Source organism: Rana temporaria, chromosome 4 (assembly GCF_905171775.1).
Source record: "Rana temporaria chromosome 4, aRanTem1.1, whole genome shotgun sequence".
NCBI classification, from domain to species: Eukaryota; Metazoa; Chordata; class Amphibia; order Anura; family Ranidae; genus Rana; species Rana temporaria.
Genome location: NC_053492.1, coordinates 420,141,142 through 420,163,254, shown reverse-complemented (window position 1 = coordinate 420,163,254; position 22,113 = coordinate 420,141,142). Strand labels below are relative to the sequence as shown.

At 44.5% G+C, this 22,113-nt stretch overlaps 1 protein-coding gene across 7 annotated transcripts in view; it reads right to left on the bottom strand.

Moving 5' to 3' along the window:
• The window catches only part of CDC42BPA (CDC42 binding protein kinase alpha), a 363,756-nt gene that overhangs the window by 235,824 nt on the left and 105,819 nt on the right, over positions 1-22,113 (bottom strand). For all 7 annotated transcript variants that reach the window (XM_040351326.1, XM_040351329.1, XM_040351327.1 and 4 more), the window contains exon 2: positions 4,458-4,549. In XM_040351326.1, the coding sequence (XP_040207260.1) occupies positions 4,458-4,549 (92 nt within the window). The remainder of the gene's footprint in view (positions 1-4,457; positions 4,550-22,113) is intronic.

The window sequence follows — 22,113 nt, the reverse complement described above, 5'->3', positions numbered from 1 at the left end:
AAGACATAAAACGACGTTTTCCCCCACACACAGTCAATTAAAGTGACGTTTTTAAAAACGTCATTTTTTTTCATCACATAAAGTGATGGTGTGTACGGGGCATAAGAGACGGGTTTCAAATGTTTTGACAGGGGCGCAGTTTCAGTGCTTGCCATAGGCGCCATTTTTACTAGATACGCCTCTGCATTTCCCTCTGGTTGTGTCGATCGGACATGGAAATCTCCCCCAATGGGACACAGATGGAAATAATTGTTACGTGTTCCCTGCTGTATCCAAAATGGGGGGGCAAAAATACACACATTTTAGCTGTAGATATGCTTTAGCTGACTACTAATGCGCTGCCCTCCATCTTCACATTTCCTAGTTTGAGTCCTGCTGTGTAAGAGATCACAGGTGGCTAATATGAAAACACATTTAGGTGCTTACACTTGCATCAATTAACAATGAATGTAATGGTTTTAATGAGCACATAATTGCATTTTTTCTTCTTTCTTAATTTTTTAATCTACCAGGAGTTCCATTATAGTAGTTACATCGCCCATAATGCTGAGCAGTGCTGGTGGTAGACAAGGAGTTAAACACAAGGAAATGATACACACTCAGAATTGCAAGCAGATAATCCTTAATGAGCATGAGAAACTGGGAAGCAGATCTGGAAGAAGCGATTGCAACAAATATAGCTCGTATAATTGCATGTTGGTGTTCCCTCCATCATGTCTGGAGAAGGCTCTGCTCATCCCCAGACTGCGGCTGGTGCCAGAGGAATGTGGGAAATCACCACCGACGGAAGGAGGGGCCAAGATCCGTTCACTGACTGTGCTGCTGTTCTGTAGAGCTGGGCTAATGAAAAACAGCCATTGCACTACGCTACACTGCTTACATGGAAATCACACGCCAATTACAGATGTGAGAGGGTGCAAAGAGCAGCCAATCACAGATCAGCACTCTGCAACTTGTCTATCATTTGTCACCAATGGCTACCTGAACACCACAGAGCTACACTGATTGCAACGCATCATAGTGACAGCTGTAACACTTTCAGTGCCAGCTAAATTAAACCCCAAATTAACTTTCAGTTACATCAGCTAAATATATTTCAGCGGTATCATAACAAGAACTATACAGCCTAATAGGTTATTTATTTGTGTGTTTTTTTTTTTAAAGCAGTCACAGCCTGGGTAGAAACACCACCACCCTGCCAGCATGCTGTAGAGACGGGCCCGTGCAATCTGTGGGGAAACAGTAGTCTCTCTACAGAGGTCTGACACAACCCCTGCTAGCTCAGAGCTATAGCTCTGCAATCAGCAGGAAGCATACATTGTGCTGAATGAATGGCTTTGAGTCAGCATGGGGCATGACAGATCTCATGAGAGCATGGCTTCCAAGCTTACGCCGGCCCATATACGCTACGCCACCGTAACTTCGGGCGCAAGTTCTTTCTGAATACGGGACTCGCCTCTCAAAGTTACGGCGGCGTAGCGTATATGAGATACGCTACGCCTGCCTAAAGATAGGCATTTCTTTCTGAATCCGGGCCAAGGTGCGCATAGTCTTACGGTGCGATTTCTTTATAAAACACCCACAGCCTGAGTAGAAAAGCCTAGCTCGTGCCAGCATGCTTTAGAGAAAAACCGTTGCTCTGTGTGGCGTGTTGTATGGTAATTAATCGTGACCGCACGTAATTGACGCTCCCAACGAACCGTGCATGCGCCATCCGTGAAAGTATCCCAGTGCGCATGCTCCAAATTACGCCACAAATAGTCAATGCTTTAGACGTGAACGTAACTTGCGCACAGCCCTATTCGCGTACGACTTACGCAAACGACGCAAAATTCTACGCTGTCCCGACGTCCATACTTAACATTGGCTACGCCTCATATAGCAGGGGTAACTTTACGCCGAAAAAAGCTTTACGTAAACAACGTAAATCAATGCGCCGGGCGCACGTATGTTTCTGAATCGGCGTATCCAGCTCATTTGCATATTCTACGCGTAAATCTACGGAAGCGCCCCTAGCGGCCAGCGGAAATATGCACCCCAAGATACGACGGCGTAGGAGACTTACGCCGCTCGTATCTAGGCAACAGTGAGGCGCATCTGATTCTATGAATCAGGCGCAGAGATGCGCCGCCTCACACTCAGAGTTACGACGGCGTATCTGGAGATACGCCGTCGTAACTCCTTTCTGAATCCGGGCCATTGTTTTGATGTACCTAGAATGGGAATAGCGGATTTAAACTGAAGTTTCAATTGCTCTTCAAAGAAATAACCTAAAAGGGTATTTACAGGCAATGGAGACTGTTCCCATTCAAGTCTCTTTAGCACATTAAAATAAACCTGTACTTTTGCCCGCAATTCCCCAAATTGAACTGTTGAACAGATTATCCATCTATAAATTGAGCAGTACAATCTGTAACACTGCTAAATGACTGCTGACATAAGACCAATTAGGCACCTAATAAGCAATTGTCAATCAGGCCGAACGAATCAATACGCTTGCACAGAAATAACAGTAAGAGCTTGTATGCATGTGTTAAGATATATTCTGAATGGGCTTGCAGTGTACCTTAATGCCTAAAAAAAAAAATAGATAGGCCTTTTTTTTCTAAATGCGGCATGCCACTTGCGTTGGAGTGCACTTGTGCAGGGTTGCATTACTCGCTACTGTAGGAATGCGTTAGGGTGCTGTCCTAAATTAACAGCACCGCTACACACCTCAAATAATGCCATGAAGTAACATTTGGGTCTTTGTGATCCCCTGCATGTAATATATAATGATCCTATACAGGCATACCCCACTTTTAAGTACACAATGGGACCAGAGCATGTATGTAAAATGAAAATGTACTTAAAGTGAAACAATACCTTTTTTCACTTATAGGGTGTAGTGGGGGTCAGGGGGTGTAGTGGGGTTGTTAGGAGCTGTAGTTAAGGTCTCAGGGGCTGTAGTGGGGGTGTCAGGGGCACACTGGAACAGGTCGGGCTATGCTCTCTGAGCTTCAGCTACTTCTACTGCGGCTGCAAAATGTCTGTACAGTGCTTGTAAGGCACTTTACATACACTCACAGGTATGTCCTTACTCGCGAGTGTATGTAAAGTGAGTGTACTTAAAGCGGGGTATGCCTGTATAGCTTTTTTATATATTGTCCATGCTTAGGAAGACTCACGCTGGGAGTGCAACAGAAAGATTGCAGACATAACTGATGAGCAGAGTGATGACTTTATCAGTGGTCTCTTTCATTGTCTTATCACTAGGCGGGTCAGTGACCAAGCTGTGTTTGCTTACCTTCAGTCCAACAAGATGGCTGGCCTGGCTATGCTGTCCAGCAAGGGTACCCAAATAATGACTAAAAAGTGATATAAGAAGCTAAAATACTTTAGTGGCATCACCTCTGGCAGAATAGTGCACCGGAGGCGTGTAAGGCTGCATTCACACCTGAGCGTTTTGTCGCCTGAAGCGTGACGCTCAAATACGCTAGAGGGGAAAAAATAGATTATTCCCTATGGAGATGGTTCACATCTCCACTCCAAGCCGCCTGACGCCGAACGCCTAAGGCTGCATTCACACCTCAGCGACAAGTAACGCTGCTGAACGCCAACGCCGCCTGAAAAAAAGGGTCCGGGACTTGTTTTCAGGCGGCAGGCGTACGGCGTCTATGAGATGTGAACCATCTCATAGACAGCAATGGGAATTCGCCCCTCCAGCGTATCGAGCGTCGGGCGTTTTGTCGCCAAGGTGTGAATGGAGCCTGAAGCTCAAACAAGTTCCGCGCGTATCGGGCGGTTTGGTCGTTTTTGAGCGTTTCCATTTCCCATAGAAAGTAATGGAAACGCTCGATTCAAGCGACTAGCTCGACAACGAGCGTTTGCTATGGGCGTTTCGTCGCTTTAATCAATTGAAAATTTCACCCAGGCAGAAGATTAAAAAAATCTACCAACATCGAAACAAGTGATGAAAAGATGATCATTTTTCCTATTGGCTAAAATAAAAAACGTTGAAGTACAAAAACGTCGGACGACGCTGTATGCAAACGCGCAAATAAGCATGAATACGCGCGACAAAACGCTGGAAAAAACGACCGAACGACCGACGCTCAGGTGTGAATGCAGCCTAAATGACAAGCAAAAATATTTTGGCAGCCAAAACAGTAAACATACAATATTGTAACTGTGCATTTTGTTGTTCACCTGCATTAAGATGTAAAGCGCTGTGCAAACTGTTGGCGCTATATAAATCCTGTATAATAATAAAGACGCACAAGAGGAAGAATGCACAGTAGAGAAGTGAATATTTCAATCCTTGAACACGAGGCTGGCAGTTAGACGCATGCAGATACTATTGTAATACAAGGATGATTTTCCAAAATGGTAGTGGGGTTATACAACCACTTCAGATGTGAAAGGTGGAACTCCAACAACGAGCCAATTTGCAGGGTGCCACATTTTGTACAACTCACCTCACCAAAAGCTCCTCTTCCAATTACTTTCAAGATTTCAAAGTCTTCTTTGTGTAGCCGTAGTTGCTTCACTTTATGGGCAAATGGTTTGGCTGGAAAACAAAAAGAAGAGAAGCGAAAATTAGACCATTATTACCGTTGTTATAATAACTCTATAGGGTTAATTTACTAAAACTGGAGAGTACAAGATCTGGTACAGCTGTATATGATAGACAATCTAACTCCAGATCGTTCAATTAAGCTTCGACCAAAAAAAAACAAAAAAACCTGGAAGCCAATTGGTTTCTATGTAGAGCTGTACCAGATTTTGCACTCTTTAGTGTTTGTAAATCAACTCTAAACTGCAAAGCAGGGCCATCTTGTGGCCATTTTATAAACTGCAAACAGTAACAATACAGTATGTTACACCTAGATAACTTTCTTGCAACTCCATTTTGTTACTTGTTAGAAACTCAACTTCATGATGTATCTAATTTAGCATTACTAAGAATTCAAACAGGTATGATGAAAAAGGTATGAAGCCAGACAGAGACCATATTTTTATTCATATATTTTACGAAAAGGTGTATAAACGGCAATAAGGTAACCATCACACTATGGTAACCATCAGATCATGACTCTTTCAAATATCAACGGACAAATTGTGGAGGCTCCTCTAGACCAGTGCTTGTCAACTTGCAAGGTATAGGGGGCCTCAGCTGTGACCACTATCACCACCCAAGGGCTGCACATAATGCTTTGTATATGAAATACTAGGCAAGATTGTCAGAAACTACAGGCATACTATAGAAAATGATAGACACTGGACATGCTTACAGGTTTGGTGGAAGATTGGAAACATGCTAGAGAAGACAGTGAGAGTGGGAACATGGTATATAAGGTGAGTTGAAATGACTGCTTTACCCCCTTTAGAAATCAATGCTCTCATTCCCACTACAAACTGTTGGGTCCGAGGACCACATAAGCACCAAAAGGGCTGTGTGCTGTCCCTTTGGCTTTAGACAATAGACAACATTAAACGTTAAAATTTCTATGTGTATATCAACCCTGGATATCGTACTCCCAACCCTCGAGGTTTGAGAATATTTCTTGCAATGTAACTACACCAAACATCTGATCCCCTTGTAACCCCTTCCCCTCTCCCTTCCCCATTTTCTGTACTATTGCCTTCTTAATCCCACATCTTATTTTTTTTCTTCTCCCCACTCTTACACTCCTTTAACCATTCTCACTTTTTAAGATCAACACTCCTATTTCTACCATTCCAATCTGTAGCACTTACAGTTCTGGAAATCACCACATCACAATACAGGTATCACTTTATTCATATGTTAAACCAGGAATGCTCAACCTGAGGCCCGCGGAGCCCTTTGATGTGGCCCTCAACCTCAAACCATCCTGTGAGTTTAGCGCGCTTTCTGAAAGTGCATAAAAACTTCTGAATGTGGGAGTTTTGGTGCGCTTTCAGAAAATGCACCACACTCGTAAAATATATTAGAGGTCTATGACAAATCACTGTTAACTCGCAGGAAAGCTGGAGGTGCACTGCGTTTCATCCGTGGCGAGGGTAAACCGCAGAGTATCAGTGTGAAAGCAGCCTTACAGGGGCTCAGGACAGTAAGGCCCCTTGCACACTGGGGCGTTTTTCATGCGGTACAGCGCTAAAAATAGCGCTGCTATACCGCATGAAAAAATCATGCCCTGTAGTGTTCAATGTGAAAGCCCGAAGGCTTTCACATTGAAGCGGCGCGCTAGCAGGAGCGCACCAAAAGTCCTGCTAGCCGCATCTTTACCGCAATATAGGAGCGGTGTGTTCACCGCTCCTATACCGCGCCTTCCCATTTAAATCAATGGGAAAGCGCAGTAATACCGCGGTATTAACCCTTTTTTGGCCGCTAGCGGGGGTTAAAACCTCACCGCTAGCGCCTGAATATTGCGGTAAATACGACGGTATAGCCGCGCTACAAATAGCGCGGCTATACCGTCACCGCGGCTGCACGCCTCAGTGTGAAAGCAGCCTAAGGGCTTGTTTACATTTGTGGTTTGGGAGTGGCGGTAGAACCCAAAAGTTGACACCTGTTTTTACCACCCCCCCCCAACCACTGGTGTAGCTTCAGGGGTCGAAATGGTGTCCCCGACCAATGCTCCAGGGGGCCCATACAGCCTCCCTGTCACATTAAGTTTTACATTTGGACAGGAGGAGCTGTGGGGGTGGCATATACAGGAACCGATCTTCGCTATTTTCCTCCTGAAACCACTGAAAGCTTGCTTCTCCTGCTCTCCCTCTCGCTGAGATCCCTGCTAAGAAAAAAAAAATCCAGAAGGGGTTCTAAAACCAAGCTAGCTGATTGGTGTAGCTGTGCGCATAGTAGCCAATGAAGCCTTTGAACCATTATTAGCACCAGTCATTCAGCATTTTCAGCAATGGCAGCCTTCCGTATATCTCTCCCAAAACCAGCTCCTTGCTCTCCTATGACCAGCAATGGAGATTGCCATGGCGGACAAAAGACATGACAGTGAGCTGACTTGATGCAGCTTAGCCAGACACAACAATGAATGGAGCTGCAGAGATTAATTCATATGTACGGCTCACACTATCAGGAAAACGCAGTCTGCGGCGAGAAGGTGAATGAAACGAGCCAGAGGAATACTCATCGCTGATGGCAGCTTATAATCAGCATCTCTCCATCTGCAGTCTAGGAGAAAATGATATGTTGCAAGGCAGGCAGAAAGGAAAGTCAGATTCTGTTTTTCTCTTACATTATAAAGGTTTAATGGTATTTTGGAAGAGTGGTTTGTAAACCCCATTTACCCATTTTAGCCAAACCCTACGACCTTTATGGTCACCTTGAAAAGGCTATAGAAGAGTTTGATGTCACTAATAGTACAACCAGATGGATTTTGGTCATATAGGGTAACCAAAAGTCTTTACAAAGACCGGGGTGCAAGGCTTCTGATGGAAGCAAGGCACACTTAGGTCCACCTAGCCAAAAGGCCTGGTTGACTCCTCTTCTGATAGTCAGCTGATCCAACCACTAAGTACTGGGTAAGGGGTTCTCCCAATGACATTTGCCCCAGCCCTGAAGGCCCGAGGACCCACAGAAACATGACAAAATGTGTAGAAAAAAAGATAAATATTCAAATAAAGCCGACAATAGACAAGTTGAATCTTGGGTGGTTCAGCAGGAACCAGCTGAGATTCGAACCATGTATGGGGAGGCTGAACGTACCCAAGTTGATCGCACCCAGCCTGGCTGATTTCACATGTGATTAACACTGGAGGCCATTAGCCGCTGGCAATATTCACTGTGTTCTTACAGTGGGGACAGCTTCTCCTACCCCCTGCCGGTAAAACACAATGGGCTAGATTCAGGTAGCCCTGCGTAATATTGTGCGGGCGTAACGTATCTCCGATACGTTACGGCGCCGTAAATTAGGGCGCAAGTTCCGTATTCCGAAAGAACTTGCGCCCTAAGTTACGGCTGGGTAACGTATGTGCTCTGGCGTAAGCCCGCCTAATACAAATTTGGATGATGTGGGCGTGTTTTAATTAAATTTAGTGTGACCCCACGTATTTGAAGTTTTTTACGAACGGCGCATGCGCCGCTCGTAAAAGAATCCCAGTGCGCATGCTCGAAATTCCGCCGCAAATCGTCAATGCTTTAGACGTGAACGTAACTTACGTCCAGCCCTATTCACGAACGACTTACGCAAACGACGTAAAAATTTCAAAATTCAACGCGGGAACGACGTCCATGAGTTTTCTCATAGCGAAGACGTGCAGCGGAAAATGCATTTGTGTTGCCATGGAAACAGCAGACAACCATGTAAGCACTAGAGGGAGACAGACATATTTAGGATGTCCTACTTATCGAACATCAAACACAGAAACCACTATCTGAGCTTCCAAAAAGGAGATCGAGGACCGCATGGCAATCATTGTCACCAGTCATGTTCAATCACATGCTTTAACATTCATTGTTATAATACCCATTTACCATGTATGATGCATACACATGTAAGATGGCCATGTGCTGCTAGAATTTTATTGATCTTAATTTTCAACCACAGTGACGAGAAATTTCAAAGGAGCAGGATGGAAAAAGTTTGTCAAATGTACGAGCTGTCATAAAAAAAAAAAAAAGAGCAGAGGGATGAAATTACACTCTGCAGAGCTCTGGGAGCTGATTGGAGGGGAGGGAATGGATTGGACACAGCACACAGGAACAGAGCCGAGATTGTCAATCAGTTGGAGGTTCTTTTCCCCGTCACCTTTCATGCTGATAGAGGAACAAAGCAGTAGACAGAAATGACACTTAGGCCTAGATTCACGTAGGGCGGCTTTACGTTGTGCGGGCGCAGCGTATCTTATTTACGCTACGCCGCCGCTACTTAGAGAGGCAGGTGCTGTATTCACAAAGCACTTGCGTCCTAAGTTACGGCGGCGTAGCGTAAAACGGCCGGCGTAAGCGTGCGTAATTCAAAGTAGGCAGGTCGTGGGCGTGTTGTATTCAAATTAAGCGTGACCCCATGTAGATGCATGGCCGAACGAACGGTGCATGCATGCTCAGTATCACGTCGTATTTACGCCCAAAGATACGCCGGCTCAATGCCTGTGACGTGAACGCACAGCCCTATTCACGTACGACTTACGTAAACAACGTAAAAAGATACGCTTGTTCCGACGTCCATACCTTGCATGGGCTGCACCACCTGGAGACCTGCTTTATCTTTACGCCGGCGTATGTCTTACGTAAACGGCGTAACTAATTGCGACGGGCGTACGTACGTTCGTGAATCGGCATATCTTGCTCATTTACATATTCGACGCGGAAATCAAATATAGACATGTTAATCATTTTTACAAAAGGTGGAATATGCCTTTCAGGAAATTGACTTATAAAGAGCACGTAATACATAAATCTTGGGCTTACCTAAGGTCTGGGGCCCCGGGCTGCTGCCTTTACTGCCCTTTCTATAATCAAGCAGTGGGTAGGAAAGAACGTCCTTTAATATTGGACAGGACATCTCGATGGGACAGAGTCACGAATTACCAGAGTGCTGGTAATCTAGAAATGGTGTCACGGCTGCTTTGTGGTGAGGCAATCAGAGCCTGGGCTAAAAATACACTACATATATGACAACCACTAACCACATATGATGGGAAGGAGAAGGAAATGGGAGACCGCAGTGTGCAACAAAACACAGACAACACACACCTACATTACACAGCGATATCTGCTGTCACAGAGTGTCACTCCAGTGTCAGACAGGGGAGAAAATTACAGGATCCTGCTGCATATTTTATCCTGGGGCCCCTCAGCTCTAAGATAAATCGTGGACTGCTGTGATGATACAAAAAAGAAAAAAAAAAAAGAGTTCTTGTACTCACCCCTCAAACAGCACGTGTCCCCCATTTCCCTTTAGTCTTTGGCACTTACACTTAGGTAAGTGGTGGATACCGGCGCCCCCTGCAGCATGCCATGGCTCCTTCCTCTGACCCCTATGTCAATGAGTCCGAAGGTGATGTAGGGTTTGGAGGAGCGAACCATGATGTGCAGCAGGGGACACCAGTATCTGACTCCCACGAAAGTGTTGAATGTCAAAGACACAATGCTAAAAAGGGGGGGGGGGGAGCTGGGGTAGGGTAGGGGCATGGGTTGTTGGAGAGGTAGAGCTCTTCTCTGGCAGGGACAAAACAAATCAGGGCCATTCACTAAGGGACAGTCAGAGTGTATGGCCAGCTTAAATTTAGGTGCCTGTACATTTCTTGGCTGCGTCTACAAAACTTCTGACACAGATTAGTCCCTGGGGCAGCCTCTTACCTTTTGACTTGCTACAAAGATTGGTTCCATGCACACTAGGTTTAAAAAAAAAAAAAAAAAAAAGAAGTACGACAGTTTCCTTGGCAGAAAAAACAAAACAAACGCTCATATAGAGTGTTTTTGAACACAGCTTAGAGTAGTTTAGCGTTTTTTTTTTGGCCAGAAAGATCCAATCAAAAATGCAAACCAGGTGTTTTTTTTTTCCTTCCCTCTAAATGCCGGGCTCAAAATATGCCTCTAATCGTTTTACCACTTAAGGACTGAGCCTCTGAGATTTGGTGTTTACAAATTAAAAAACAATTTTCCTTTTTTGCTAGAAAATTGGAACCCAAAACATTATATATATTTTTTTCTAACACCCTAGAGAATAAAATGGCGGTCGTTGCAATACTTTTTGTCACACCGTATTGGCGCAGTGGTCTTAAAAGCGCAATTTTTCTGGGGAAAAAAAAAAATCACTTTTTGAGTTAAAAAAAAAATATATAAGACAACAGTAAAGTTAGCCCATTTTTTTTTTTATACTGTGAAAGATAATGTTACGCCGAGTAAATTGATACGCTTCAAAGTTGCGCCCACTGGAATGGTGACAAATTTTTAACGACGTTTAAAAACCTGAATGAAAAAATCTGCTGGGCCTGCATCCCTTTAAACGTGTTCCTATTGAAAGTATCTCTCAAAAAATTATATATTTGTTGCAGGGGATGCCGGTCATCTGACTTAGGCAGACTTCTGGGAAAATTGTTGAGCCAATCACACAAGCAGGAAATTATGTTTAGGGGGAGTGGTCAGTAAACATTCTGTGTACAGAACAACTCCAGGTAGCCATATTGCATTGTATTCTCAGAAAATGACAGCGGCTGCAGATTGAATGTTTTTAAAAATGACCTTTCCTTTTCAATCACAATGTGATTAGTGTCGCAATTATATGCGCTATATTATTTATTTGCTATTCCCCCCCCCCCCCCCCCACGAAAGTGGAGTTGTCTTTAAGAAAAATACTACTTTTGAAGTGATTGATCATTTAGATAGTACACAGCTTTCGAGAGCCGATCACGACAATATATCCAAAATCATCCAATGGGACAAGCATGAAAATTTCTCGCACAAACGATACCAGATCGTATGATTGTCGTCTGAAAATACAATACATCACTTCTGAATTTTTATTCTATCATACAAAAAATTCCTAACTTTAGTGACCCCTTTTATTTTCGATATAAGACTAGCATTCCAAAAAAAAAAAAGGACGATCATTCGTCCGATAATCTCATGGTGTGTACCAGGCATTACAGTGTAGAAGTCTGATCACTGTGGACAGGATACTGATGACATCATCTCAGCCTAGGCAAAAGTCATTCACTGGACTGGAACTCAGGGACAACTGAGCTGGAGCTTTTAAAAAAAAGAAACATATGTATGCAGACATAAGTTACTGAAAGGTAAACTTAAACAAAAATGGATAGGCATAAGAAAATATATGCAAAAACACTATACAATCACTTTATAAGGATCTCAAACAGACATGGAGTTATTTTGCAGAAATGCAGCAGTGAGATAGAAGCTTGGCACACTTCGATGATAAATGCCCCCCCAGCAGAATCCAGACTAGTACCTGTCACTTCATCCACTTAGCAGAGCAGACGGAACCTGAGCTTAAAAAACACACACCGTTATCACAGACACTGCGGACATGGACCACAACCAAAGCCTCCAGGAGAACACCAAAGACTAGCACAATGGTATTAACCACTCTACCCAAAGTAATGGTTTTATTCATAAAAGTTTATTTCTTGGTAACACGGTTTCTTTGTATATATTGTAATCATATATGTACACAGGGCACTCATATTTGCACACACACGTTTACATGCACAGGCTCAGCTTCCTGCTTTACAGCGTTACACAATGGTTATGCATACTGTTCCTTCTCACAATACAATTCTTTAAGTTGGACAACTTATTGAAAACAATGCACTCCCTGTGTGGCTGACAAGCAGCTGTGATGCAGAGGGAGAAATGCAGAGCTCCCTCTAGTGGCGATTTTTTTTTGTTTCTTGTAAATATAATGAGAAAGAAAGAAAGAAAGAAAGAAAGAAAGAAAGAAAGAAAGAAAGAAAGAAAGAAAGAAAGAAAGAAAGAAAGAAAGAAAGAAAGAAAGAAAGAAAGAAAGAAAGAAAGAAAGAAAGAAAGAAGGCAAGAAAGAAAGAAGGCAAGAAAGAAGGCAAGAAAGAAAGAAGGCAAGAAAGAAAGAAGGCAAGAAAGAAAGAAGGCAAGTAAGAAAGAAGGCAAGAAAGAAAGAAGGCAAGAAAGAAATACTTTAATTTTTCCATATATTTTTTCCACCCAAAATACTATAGTAGTAGTAAACACTGTAATGACTCCAATGATTTGATCACTAGATATAAAACTATACTTTCCACCTAAATCTGGCTTCCCAAAACTGATTTTCCCAGTTTTGGTGAATTCAGGGGATGCCGAGGACCCAATTCACCTGACAGTTTCTTTCATCTCTCAGGGACGTTATTGGTGCGCTATCAGGTCTCCATATCTGCATTGCCCATTGTAAAGGCTCTTACCATCCTTGCTAGATTTATATTTTATATTATATTATGGAAAACAGAAGGCACTGCAACATACAAAGGTGGGAGGAACACCCAAAATGTCCAGGTAGACAAGAGGTTTGGGAATTATAAGCTCCATCTACACTTAGAATTTAATGTTTGCATAACATGACTCTTTAGATCAGGGGTGCCCAACCTTTTGAAGCACGAGGGCCACTTAAGCAACTTGATAACCAGTCGCGGGCCACAATGAGCAGAGCGGGCGGATGAAGGGTTACGACTACTCTATAGGCCCTCCGATCCAACCAGATGGAAGGGGACAAATTCCCTTCTGTTTTTCGGATTGGAGGTAGGCGGGGTAAACGGACATCTGTCGCTCTATAGAGGTGAATTGAGGGTCCCATTTGGTTAGGCTGATTGTGTGAAAAGGGCCTAAGACTGCTTTCACACTGATGTGCTATGGTCTACTCACACCCACTGTGTCTATCCTGCGGGTTAGCTGAACTTTGCCATTGACTCCGCCTGTGGCAAAAGCTAGCGCTGTGGAGAAATCATCGCCTTATGGGGCTCTGCTCCGCAACCTGCGGTCTGGGCTTGCCAACCCGCCATTCCAGATCAGGAGGTCGTGGGCCACATCAGAGGTCTCCGCACGCCACATGTGGCCCCCGGGCCACTGGTTGGCCACCCCTGCTTTAGATGATAACTCTGACCACACAAAATACTACCCCTTGCCTCATGCTGTAGTGATGTCCCTGGAGACTGTATAATTAGACCTTACGGGTCTTAAAGCTGAAGTATAATGTACACATACAATACCTTCCGCTGTCAAACATTTGTTTGACAACAACCTAATATATCAAGCAAATGATCAGCAGATTGTACAGCTAAAGTCTGCACCACTCAGTGGTCAGTAAAGAGGATGTATGTCTAGAGGGATGTCAGAGATGTGTTCTTTTACATAATGCTCAGGTACAGTGAATGACGCCACACCTACACATAGTAAAGAGCAAAAAGTCTAAAAGTTGTGAGAGGCGGCCCAATGACAGAATGAGCCAGGAAAGGTGGGGATTTAGGATGATGGAGGTCAACACAGTAAACTAAGGTGCTTAAAGATGCTTAAAGGGGTTGTAAAGGTTTGTTTTTTATTTTCTAAATAGGTTACATTAAGCCGTTGCATTGTTGGTTCACTTACCTTTTCCTTCGATTTCCCTTCTAGATTTTTTTTTTTTTTTCTTTGTTTTCTTTGTCTGAATTTCTCACTTCCTGTTCCTCCTCAGTAAGCTGTTCAGTAAGCTGTTCTAAATGACTTTCCACCACTTGGATGATGGTGGAAAGCTTACTGAGGAGAAACAGGAAGTGAGAAATTCAAACAAAGAAAAAAAACATTTAGAAGGGAAATCAAAGGAAAAATTAAGTGAACCAACAATTCACTAGATTAAAGGAACCTATTTAGAAAATAAAAGACGAACCTTTACAACCCCTTTAGGGTCCTTTCACACTAGCGGACCGTTCGTCCGCTCATTACAAGTCCGTTAACGGACTTGTAATGAATCCCTATGGGAACGCGTCCGTTAGCAGATGGAGCATCCGCTAGCGTCCGCGTCAGTCGGGATCCACTTTTCCGAACGGAAGAAACCCTATTTTTCTTCCGTTCGGCGGAGCGGAACTGATGCAGACAGACAGACGGTCCGTCTGCATCAGGTTCCCCATAGGGGACAGCGGAGCAGAGACAGGGCGGTCCCTGCACTGTGTGCGGGGACCGCCCTATCCGCCGACAGCTGAGCGGGGATCCCCGCTGAGCCGACGGAGACACACGGAGCGGACCCGGAAACGGTCCGCTCTGTGTGAAATAGCCCTTAAGCTTCAAAAGAATTATATTGTAGCGATGCAGGCTTGCAGGGAATTACAATTAATTTATTCTAAGAAAAATACTTGCTACAAGTGTGAGAAATAGGGTAGGCCCCTTTTAAGCGGGTGGACCGATCGGGTTTACCTGAAAAACTGAAGGGTAGACACTATCGGACCCTCCATCATCCTCTATGGAGCAGTGCATGAAAATGGACATGTGTTCTTTTTACACTCGCCGACATTCATTCAATCTGATCTTCTAAAAAAAAAAAAAAAATGGATGGGGATTTGTTTCCCCAACAGTCTAGCACAGGGGTCTCCAAACTTTCTAAACAAACTGCATGTATACAGTCCTTCAAACTTTAGGGGGGGCCACACTGTGGCCAGTGGGAGAAGAAAATGACCTGGCCTCAGCGGGAGTAAACAATGCTCAATGGCTAGTATCAGTGGGAGGAATAGTGCCACATCATTGGTGTCCGTGGGAGGAACAGTGCCCCATCATTGGTGTCAATGGGAATTATAGTGCCTTATTATTGGTGTCCATGGGAGGAATAGCGCCCCATCGTTTATATCAATGGGAGGATAAGTGCCCCATCACTGGTATCAATGGAAGGAATAGTGCCCCATCATTGGTATTATGGGAAGAATATCGCCCCATTGTTGTATCAATGAGAGGAATAGTGCACTATTCTTAGTGTCAGTGGCAGGAACTATGTCAGCAACAAAAGGGGGAACAATGTTTCAAGGGCCAGATAAAAGCAAGCAAAGGGCCGAATCCAGCCCTTGAGATGCAGTTTGGAGACCACTGGTCTAGTGAATGAATGAATGAATGAAAAACTTATATAGCGCGGTACATGCGAACTGAATCGCCTCTGGACTTGAATGGAAGTCCAGTATAAACAGACAGGCAGTTGGTTTACACTCGACCACCCATTGAGGAGAATGGGCTGTGTCTGCGCTACATAAGCAGAGCAGACACGGACCAGGCACCCGCCTGCTTAGAGGGGGATCAGCGGACAGATTCCCCACTGAGCGGGAAAAATCCCCCCTGTGTGAAAGGGACCTTAATTTAAGAAAGGAGAGCCTTAAAAAGATGACAGGGACACTTTAAATCTGCAATTAAGTGCTGTTCTAGGGCCTGTGTCAGGTTATATGTCTCTCAGCTTTCCTCTTCTGTTTACTTTAGAAATGAATTTATAGCACAGGGTTCGGGTCGTATTACCCAATAACATTGTATCCATGGGTGTTAAATGATTCCAGCACCGGCCGGTATAGAGAAGCATTGAGTGGACGCTCACCCAGGCCCTGTGCAGCACACAGACGTTTACTTAAACACGCACACTTTCCATAAACAGCTGTCTGTGGCGTGTTACCAGGCCTGGGCCTTCACTTCCAGCCACCCTCGCATTTGTCTGGATGCCTGCTCAAAGCTTCACAAAGACAGCTTGTATGTTCTCTGAAAACACAGAAGAGAACGCATTGCAGGCACACAGGTCCATACACATCACAATGCAACCGTACAATCTCCAAAACCAAAGGAATACAGGGAACAACTGACTGGACACAAACTGTATTGTTTAGGTTCATCCCCACATTATATTGTTAGTAGCCATACACACAACGATTTGTCATCATCAATTAAAATATAAAATGATGCCACATTGACTACAAGTACAATCAATCCGAAACCATCTATTAAAAATGATCACTATTGATTTATATTACAACCATAGGTGTGCGCAGCCTATTGCATTAGGATGTGCACCCCAAAAGCTCAAACACATGGTGTGAGTGTGGGTGTAAATGTGTATATATATATATATATATATATATATATATATATATATATATATATATATATATATATATATATATTTGTGTGTATATGTGGCCAGTGGCCACTGATTGGCCTGCCAATCAGTGGCCACTAGCGTTGGGGGGCGCCCTTACACATGTGCATACATACACACATATACCTATATTAAGGAGGACATGCAGCAGCAGAGAGGTATCACAAACCATCTAGGCTCTAAAGAATGGGGTACGCCCCAGAAATGCGTCAGCCGTTCAGATGTCTGAAGTTCTACTGGCAGGTGCCGTGAGGTCCAGTCCAGCTGTCTGAAAAGCGCTTACTTATAATTCTTTTGTGAGTAGGACCATTGCTTTTTATTCCGTTTCTAATAAAAAAAAAATTAAGTGGTAATGCACAAGGTCGGTGCGCCCTCCTTTCTTTTCTTTTTGTTTTAGCCTTATGAACACCCTTTTGTTCTGTGGAGGGCTGCAAGTCTTCTGACTTTGCCGTTAGACTATACTGCTGTACCCGGTTTGGTGAAACACCAGAGCGCAGGAGGATTTTTGTGGTGTCATCACTCGCGAGAGCTCACCAAATCAATGGAATGAAGGGTCTTGTGCTTTATAATTCTTACTTCAGTCGTTTTAGTCACACTGACTGATCGATTGCATGATCATATCAATATGTGTGTGACCACCATAACCACTTGACCTCAAAGGTTTTTTCCCCATCAATTTAAGGGGGTTGTAAAGGTACGTGTTTTTTCACCTTAATGCATTCTAATCCGACAATTAGCAACCCCCAGCCTCTCGTTTACTTACCTGAGCCCTGGAAAGTCCCGTGTCGCAAACGCGCTCGATCATTGCCCGGGCTTCTCGGTTCTTCATTGGATAGATTGATAGCAGCGCAGCCATTGGCTCGCGCTGCTGTCAATCAAATCCAATGATGCAGTGCGTCTGCAGGGCGGGGGCGGGGCCGAGTCATACACTCCAGGGCCATACTGTGTACACAGCCCTGTGTGTTTGTAAACACAAAACTCTCTGCTGTGATTGGCTTCAGCCAATCAGCAGGTCTCAGCCATAAATCATTAGCTGGAACCTGCTGACCAAATCCCGTTGTAGCGAGTGACAGAGTTTGTTAACAGCAGGTGTGTGCGCATGCAAGCCCCCTAACCCAGGACAGGCTGGATGGTGTACATGCATGTGATCCAGCCGGCCCATGCTGCCCTGTTGCAGTAAATGTACTGTGGTCCAGTGGCAAGCAGTTAAATGGTCTTTTAATTTGCACATTTCGAGAAAAAAATATAAAAATAAGACTTTCGATTTTTTTTTTGCTGTCCAGTGTTTTTATTTCAGCAGTCCTGGAAGAAGCTATTGGCCAACGCTTCCAACTTTTGTCTTTATTGAGAAAAATCAACACCTGATGTAAATTAAAAGTGTTTAATAAGAAGTCTGTGTACAATCCAGAGCCTGCATCCAAATGAAATACGGAACTGGCTCCAAAGTGAACACATGGACGCCAATTTCCCAAGCAAGGCCTTCCCGCTTTCCAAGTTGTCACTATTGCTGGGGAAGAGATGAATGCTGAGAACCGGAAGCGCTCTAGCAGACTAGGCCCCATTCACACTTGATCTCAGCATCTTTGGTAATTTTTCATTTTTTTTAAACGATTGTTTAGGCATTTTTTCATCGAGTTACTAGGGGTGAAAAATGAACGTTACATGTGTTTTCTGTATTCAAGTCTTATGCCCTGTACACACGATCAGTTCGTCTGTTAAAAATCCGATTGTGTCCAACGCGGTGACGTAAAACACAACGACGTGCTGAGAAAAATGAAGTTTAATGCTTCCGAGCATGCGTCGACTTGATTCTGAGCATGCGTGGATTTTTGACCGATGGACTTCCCCACAGACGATCGTTTTTTCCTATCGTTTTTTTAACCATAAGAAAAATTTAAAACAGGTTCTATTTTTTTTTCACAGATGGGGGAAAAAAAAACTATGGGGCCCACACACGATCGGTTCGTCCGATGAAAACGGTCCATCGGTCCCATGAAAATGGTCCATCGGTCCGTTTTCATCAGACGAACCGATTGTGTGTACAGGGCATCACAGGGCCAAAACACAGCTCTTCCCCAAAAGTAGCTCAACTACATTTTTTGAGCAATGAGCTTGAAGTGACACTACGCTCAGATGTGATCTGGCACCACTAAATATAATTGGCTATAGCCGGAAGTGCTGATCAGTTTATTCTGCTGCTTGGGGGCACTCTGCACATGCTCAGTTTGGTGTTTATTGTTAGAGAGTTGTTTTTTTGTGCATGTGATCAGCACTGTCCATACAGAGAGTCAGGGATCCTGAAGCCTCATAGGACAATCAGGGGAGAATGAAAACTCCTCATACAAGCATTAACTAGTTACGGACTGCCGTTGGTCTTCCCTGCGCGAATCGCTGTCTGCCGTACATCGGGCATGTATACAGCGATTTGTGGACGCGCAAGCGCCCATTCACGGGCGGGGGAGCCAACCAGCGAGTCCGGTGGACTCAATGTCCCCTGGCCACCCACGATCGCTCCAGAGACGGGCAGAACGGGGATCTTTAGAGTAAAGAAACAGATCCCCATTCTGTCAGGGGAGGAGAGATCTCTCTCCTCCAGTCAGTGCCCATACAGTTAGCAACACACGTAACCCCTTGATCGCCCCCTAGTGTTAACCCCTTCCCTGCCAGTGACATTTATACAGTAATCAGTGGCTATCTTAGATTGCTGTTTAATAGTCAATGGTCCCAAAAAATTTTCACTATAAAGGCCTCACGATAATGAACAATATGGCTGCCCAGTTATAGCAGCTGTTTCTAGAGTCTTACCAAGTTGCACAAATATCAACAATAGGGTTGCCAAGTGGCGTCAGTGGTTTCTAGAAAACCAACAGACTGCACTATCAGGAGCAATATGGCTGCCCAGTGATGTCATTCATTTCCAACGAGTTGCTGCATCAGAGGGGTTACGGTACCAGCTGTTCTGCTACTGCGTGCAACCTCCCAGGATTTTCTCAAGGGCTACCGCCATTAACAGCTTGTTCAATGGACCGGCTAATCAACACATCAAAATGAATGTAGTTATAGAAGTGGCAACAGCAGGCTCTCCCTTTGAGATACTCGATACCAGTCATTCCCGGCATTGCTGGCATACCCCAACCATAGCTACCCTGATTTACCCCTGACCGTGTGCTCCGAATACTTTACAATTTAATGCCTAGCAAACCTCTGAAATGGACGGCTGAACAGCTTCTATGGAAATGGGCACAAAATGTATTATATGGAAAAACCTAGTCCTCAATACTTCTATTCATCCCAAAATGAAAAATGTCTAAAACAAATAGAGCGGTGGCAAAAAAAGGCCTTAGGGCTGAGAGGATTAATCGGGGCAGGATTAAGTAGAATCTGAGTAAACTCCATAATGTACAATTACCGTGATCTGCAATTTGCATAAGGAGCACAAGAGCCACTGTAATAAATACATTTAGGATTATACAGTCATAAGCAAAAAGAAAATTGCACACGTCTGTCAAATAATTCTCTTTTCCACAGTAAAAGGTTCAAGTAGATGTACACCCTGTGAATGACATTTAGTTAGCTAAAACACTGTGCATTTGAACTTTTTCATTTTATTTTTTGCAATAAAATAAACATTTTCTACTTTTTACATCCTTTAAAGCGGAGTTCCACCCAAAAATTGAACTTCCGCTTTTCGGAATTCCCCTCCGGTGTCGCATTTGGAAACTTTCAGGAGGGAGGGAGAAAGATACCTGTCTAATACAGGTATTTTGCCCCCACTTCCGGGCATAGATAGCCGAGCCACCCACGACTATCTACGCCACGTCTGGCGCCTACTCTGTCTCCCCCGCTGTCTTCTGGGAGACACACAGTTTCCAGAAGACAGCAGGGACCAGTGGGATCACGCAGCGCGAGTCGTGCATGTGTAGTAGGGAACCAGGCTATGAAGCCACAAGGCTTCACTTCCTGATTCCGTTACCGAAGATGGCGGTGCCTCCACCCTAGAGCCGAGGCACAGATCGGCTTCGAGTGCCAACATTGCATGTGCCCTGGACAGGTAAGTGTCCTTATTTTAAAAGTCAGCAGCGGCAGTATTTGTAGCTGCTGACTTTGTCACTGCAACCACTTCCTGACAGTCTGCATGAACCCCAGTGATGGCTGCTTGGCAATTCTCAGGATAAGTTCCCCAATTGCGACAACAGTGGAGCAGTGCTGTAAATCGTGTGTTGAAACAGCCACTTAGGGCCAGATTCACAGAGAGGTGGGCGCACATTACGCCGCAGTAATGCAAACGCCGTACGCCGCGCCGACGCAGCGCGGAGAGGCAAGCACTGCATTCAGCAAGCCAGTGCTCCCAACGCTGCGCCAGCGTGGCGTAGGATTCAAAAGGCATAGGCGGAAGTGGGCGTGACCCATGCAAATGAGGCGTGACCCCATGCAAATGATGGGCCGAGCGCCAGACAGATACGTATTATGAACTGCGCATGCGCCGTGACGTGGACGCATCCCTCTGCGCCTGCTCACAACCACGTCGGAACAACTGCCTAAACTACACCGGATCACTTCGTACGGCGTGAACGTAACCTACGCCCAGCCAGACACACGTCCAACGTAAAATACACCAGCTTGTGTTCCATGGTGCAGACCTTTGCATGTCTGCTGCTGGGTTGCGCCTCCTTTATGGGGAATAACTTTACGCCGGACGTACAACTTACGCGCACCTCACGTAGCCTGCTTCTGCGCACACAGGTTCTTGACTCCCTGTTTTTCCCTCATTTGCATGTTTGAATGGCTAATCAATGGGAGCGGCACCATGCACCCAGCCTAAATGTACGCCCACCCTACGCCGGCGTAAGCAAGATACGTCGGCGGGGTGTAGCCTGTTTTTAGGCGCATATCTGTTTGTGGGTCTGGCGCATAGATACGACGGCGCACATTTGCACTTACGTCGGCGTAACTTGTTATACGTCGGCGTAAGTGCTTTGTGAATCCGGGCCTAGGTCTCCAACAAAAGCCTGGGTGACAACGCCTGTGAACTACTAAGAGAGCATTATCACCCTATAACAGGCAATGCCTGAACAAGGACTTTCATAGCAGGATAATAAGGGAATATTTTAATGAAGCTGCAGATTTATCTAAAAAAAGGATTAAAAATGACATTAAACATGCTAAAGCCTATATGAGATTTTAGGGATTAAAGTGAAACTACTGCCAAGTATGAGACGATTTTCTGAATATAGTATTTTTATGGATAATGCATTTGATAAAACTGGAGGGAAGTAGCTCTGGAAAAAAATGAACATACAAGGAAAAAATGTTTCTAATGTAACTTTCTGGGGAAGACAAAATGACACACTTGGGCAGACAACTACATTAATGCTACATTGTTGCAATACAGTTGGTGACAACTCAATCTGTCATCAAAATGTAACAACTTGACAGCACAGCCAGCAAATCCACCGAGAATAAATCTGTCTTTAAAAGAAAAAGAAAGCAGACTTTCCACAGACCGCGCTCCAATTTGCATGTGCTAAACGGAGTCCTCACACTGCAGAGGTCTGTCTTAAAGTGTGGTTCT